Raw genomic sequence first — 4,048 nt, forward strand, 5'->3', positions numbered from 1 at the left:
GATAGCAATGCACAAAAAAAGAGACAACTGTAAAGCTTGATGAAATATCAAGGTTATTTCAAGTTTATATTTCCCTGTGACATGGAATGTTTGGTGTCTTCAATTATGGACTAGATAGAGCATCAAATTTTCCTCCTGGTAATCGACTACAATCGAGCCATCAATCTTAGTCGACCATGATCGATCAACCGACAACTAGAATTGACCAATCATGATTGAACATCAACCAGAATTGATCCTCATTGATCAACTATAATTGTCCAGTTGAAACTTGTTGAACTTTACTTCTTGTTACTAGTTATATTCAAATTTCCTAGTTAAGTTACAGAGTTTTAATTTGAATTTTTCTAGTTAGTAGATAGTTTTATTTGGTTTAGATTTTTCCTGTTTAGAGTTTACTGGTTAGAAAGAGTCAGTTTAAGGTCCTATTTAAACAATTCCATGCATTCTTTTACAAGCAGAGAATAAAATTAATACTATTGACTTCAGGAATTTCTTCAGAACTTCGAGGTCAGAATTGCATCACCCTAGGCATTCATCTAGTTAACCCCATTCTTATGGGGTCAAGTAATCAAATGGACAATAGGAGACTACCCTATTCAAATGTGTGCCAATATACAAGTTTTCACAGCATCACTTAAAAAATAAAAGTGCATAATCAAGTACCACAGATACAAGGAGCTTAAAACATGATAACACAACAAAAATAATAAGCTATAACAGATGGTAAGTTGACTACCTGGAAAGCATCATTATCAGTGGAATTACCACATAAGAAAACAAATTTAAACGATCCTTCAGCATCTTTGCTCCTTGCATATTCAGCTAGTACAGGTCCTAGGGTATGCAGTGCCACGGTGTAGTCCCATGATAGCTCATCATAGAAGAAAGAACTCCCGACAACTAGAATCACCAAATCATCTTCGCTGAATCCATGGTCCACCCTTAGCTGATGCTTAGCATGGGTTTTACTGTAGCTTTCAGCAGCCCACACATCTAGTGGTGATCCGGGAATCACAAAGAAGTTTCCAGTGTCAAGCACACTATATAACATCTGATACAGAAAAGAAAGTAAATTGAAAAACAGCATTAGATTTTCTATACAAGACTGGCTAGAAATAAGATGTAATTAAGTACAGAAGTGGCATTTTTTACTGGCAAAGCAAAGTCTGGAAATACAACAACATTAGCCCTGTTAAAGGTACTTCTCCAATGAGACACCAAATGCTGCAAGTTCATATCCTGATACAATGGAAGACGATTTGCAAGGGTATCTTCTTGGATTATCCATACAAGTGGTATTGACTGAAATGGCTCCTGTGTGAGGCTGCATAAATATAGAAGTCACTAATCATAGCATCCCAAACAAAGGTAAACAGTTACCTAGATCCTCATAATTGCAAATACAGACAGTTCTAAGCAAACCCTTGAGGTCGGCTACAAATTCTAATTATTTTGTTTTCTTCCATACAACTAGCACTTCTATTATCTGCAGAATCACCTCTGCTCATAATTACTATAAAAGGTTTGCCCAAAACAGTTCCTATTGTAATTCTTATGAATAAATTAAAAAATGATCAAGAGAACTGCTGATGCACCCTTAACTCCCTCTTCATGTCTAAAATTCTGTATCTGCTCATAGGACATATACTGCAGCATCCAAGACCCAAAAACAAAGCAAAATCTAGACTAAAACCTCAAATCTAAATTGCTGCAAGTTGTAGATGAGTGCAAGAACCCATGTTTCTAGAATTTCATTGGGTTAATAATGCAAACAATCTTGTTGGCCACTTCAAATTCATTTGCTCCCATATCTGTATACTGTGTTCGTGTGAAGCAAAAACATTTAAATATACAAAAGGCATGTATTGTTTGCAAAATGTCCCACAAAGTGGATGTGTGTTTTTAATTCTGCATGCATGCATACTGAGCATAATCCAGCCAGGCAATGAAGGAACACCAAAGCATTAGAACAAAATTCTAAATTTATATCTGGTCTCCTATATCCTCCCACATTGTTCTTGTTTCACCATCCCCCAAAGCATATATCTGTCGAATAGGTATTGTTAGGAGCATAGACAGTTCTACATAGTTGAAGGCCAAAGTAAAACATGTAGCCTTTACATCAATGTTTATGCCAGGCTTATTTTGAAAGGGGAGATGAATAAATTTGTATTGATGCTTCCTTAACAAACCAAACATCTTCAGCCTGTTAAAGAGGTGATTTGACATTTATATGCAGTCGCATAGTGTAACAAAGCATTTGCTATTAGCAGCAAGAAAATGTCAAGATTTACATAGAAACATCACAGAAATTATACAAGAACAGCCTGAACAATTCACCTTAAGTGCATAACCAAGTTTCCGCAGATTCTTCATCACACTAAGCAACATCAATGACTGTGGATCTTTCTTCATGTTTCCTAAGATCTGGATATCATCAGACAAGAACCATTATAATAAAACATGCTCACAAAAGTTCAGTGCTGAAAGACATGTAGATGAAGTCTTTGAAAAAAACCAGAACTCTTGCTAGAAGTGTGTGTCAGAAAAATGTATTTCTTGGTCCACGTGTCTAATAAAAAGAAAAAGAAGAAAACTAAGGAAAAACCATGCACCCAATCATATGACCTAAGTTCCTCGTGCTTTATAAATTCCTAAAAAATATAAACTACTTCCACACCTTTGTCTGCAATTCTAATAATAAATTTGTAATTGCTTCATAAAAAAGGTTTCTAAATACTAAGCACTCAACTCAAACAAACACCAGTCCCATACTAGTTGGGCTGGGTACTCGAATTGACTTCCTCCATTAAATCCCATCGAGCTAAGCTTTCTTTAAATTATCACTTCACATGTCATTTCTGGTTAACCTTTCTTCCCCCTCCTCCATGCTTCAATTTAATCATATTCGTCATTGATGATGTCCCATGCATTGCCATTGGGTGCAGCCAACTATCTCAGACAACCATCCCTTAAATTGTTTTTAAAGGGCAATCTCCACCCACAATAAAGAACCCAAACTCTACCAAAAACCACACCTCCATTCTAAAATTCATAGTCATTAATTCAACTTCATTGCAGCCATAGCAACACAAATTCCCACAAGCATCCAGCACTGCAGACGCACACTCCCTCTCCCTCACATATAAGCAAGGCCCATGATCACTTGTTATCCAGGGTCCAACTTGCATTGCATGCCAACAAAAGGAATACACTCCAGGCTCATTAAACAATTTCCCAATTCCCATTATGACCAGTTAACGCCAAGCCCTTTAACAATCTTCACAAGGATCAATTCTATTTCAATAAAGAAATTAAATTGCAAGAAAATCACTAGCCATTATATTAGTGGGACCCACCAGTGGATCTTGCATTACGAATCATATCATCTAATGGCTCGCAGTTTTCTTGTAACCTATAGCATTTCTCATTTAGAGCACAAAAGAAATTTGAAAAGAAAAACTGAAATTAGATAGTCGGAGACTTACAACGGCAAGTCTGGGAGGGCGGAGGCCAACTCTATTAGCCAGCACTCTAACATGATCGAGCCCATGACCTTCCAAAAGCAACCGTGATCTTAAACCGGGCACGAATTTCAATGTAGTACCTGACATCAAACCTTCTCTAATCGATCTCCGATGATCGATCCACCCTTTACTAAACACAACCATGCCGGTAATCGAACTCTGCAGCAAAATAGACGCCAAAACGAAAGCGAAAACAGCGAGAAATATCACAAAGTAGAACAAATAAATGCCGCGAAACGGAATACAAGAGAACCACCCGCCCTTGCGGTTGTTGCTTTTGTTTGTGTAGTGATGCCCTCGGCGCAACCGATCCGGAGGTGATTTACTTGATTTATGTGGACTGTTAGTGCTAGGGTTAGGGTTTCGTTTGAAAAGAAAACGGTCGCTGATCGAGTGGAAATTTTGATCGGAAACACCTTCGGAACCGGTATTGGTGGGGGGGGAGTCTGGGAGTTCGGACGGGTTGTGGTGGTTTCGGTTCATGAGGGTTGAATTTTCTCTTTCCCTCCTATTTTCTA

General features: G+C 37.8%; 2 protein-coding genes across 2 annotated transcripts; both read right to left on the reverse strand.

The window, feature by feature from the left end:
- Nucleotides 1–739: 739 nt before the first annotated feature.
- LOC105119719 (uncharacterized) lies at nt 740–1,982 on the reverse strand (the record flags this gene model as incomplete). The annotated part of the gene is made up of 2 exons (XM_011017887.1): nt 1,156–1,982; nt 740–1,054 (listed from the first exon to the last, which is right to left on the reverse strand). Coding segments are annotated over exons 1-2 (399 nt in total), but the record flags the coding sequence as incomplete, so codon positions are not given.
- Nucleotides 1,983–1,986: 4 nt separating this feature from the next.
- Nucleotides 1,987–4,031, reverse strand: LOC105119720 (uncharacterized). Its single transcript, XM_011017888.1, has 3 exons — nt 3,492–4,031; nt 2,344–2,430; nt 1,987–2,049 (listed from the first exon to the last, which is right to left on the reverse strand). The coding sequence occupies exons 1-3, from the start codon at nt 4,011–4,013 to the stop codon at nt 1,987–1,989; spliced, it is 672 nt and encodes a 223-aa protein (XP_011016190.1). The 5' UTR covers nt 4,014–4,031.
- Between the last annotated feature and the right edge of the window lie 17 nt (nt 4,032–4,048).

Source organism: Populus euphratica, unplaced genomic scaffold (assembly GCF_000495115.2).
Source record: "Populus euphratica unplaced genomic scaffold, PopEup_1.0 scaffold3417.1, whole genome shotgun sequence".
In the NCBI taxonomy this organism is placed as follows: domain Eukaryota; kingdom Viridiplantae; phylum Streptophyta; class Magnoliopsida; order Malpighiales; family Salicaceae; genus Populus; species Populus euphratica.

Coding starts and splice junctions, on each gene's coding strand:
- LOC105119720 (XM_011017888.1), bottom strand. CDS start 4,013: ATGAACCGAAACCACCACAACCCGTCCGAACTCCCAGACTCCCCCCCC. Junction 2,431..3,491: donor GCCCTCCCAGACTTGCCGTT/GTAAGTCTCCGA, acceptor GATGATATCCAG/ATCTTAGGAAACATGAAGAA. Junction 2,050..2,343: donor AACTTGGTTATGCACTTAAG/GTGAATTGTTCA, acceptor CCTATTCGACAG/ATATATGCTTTGGGGGATGG.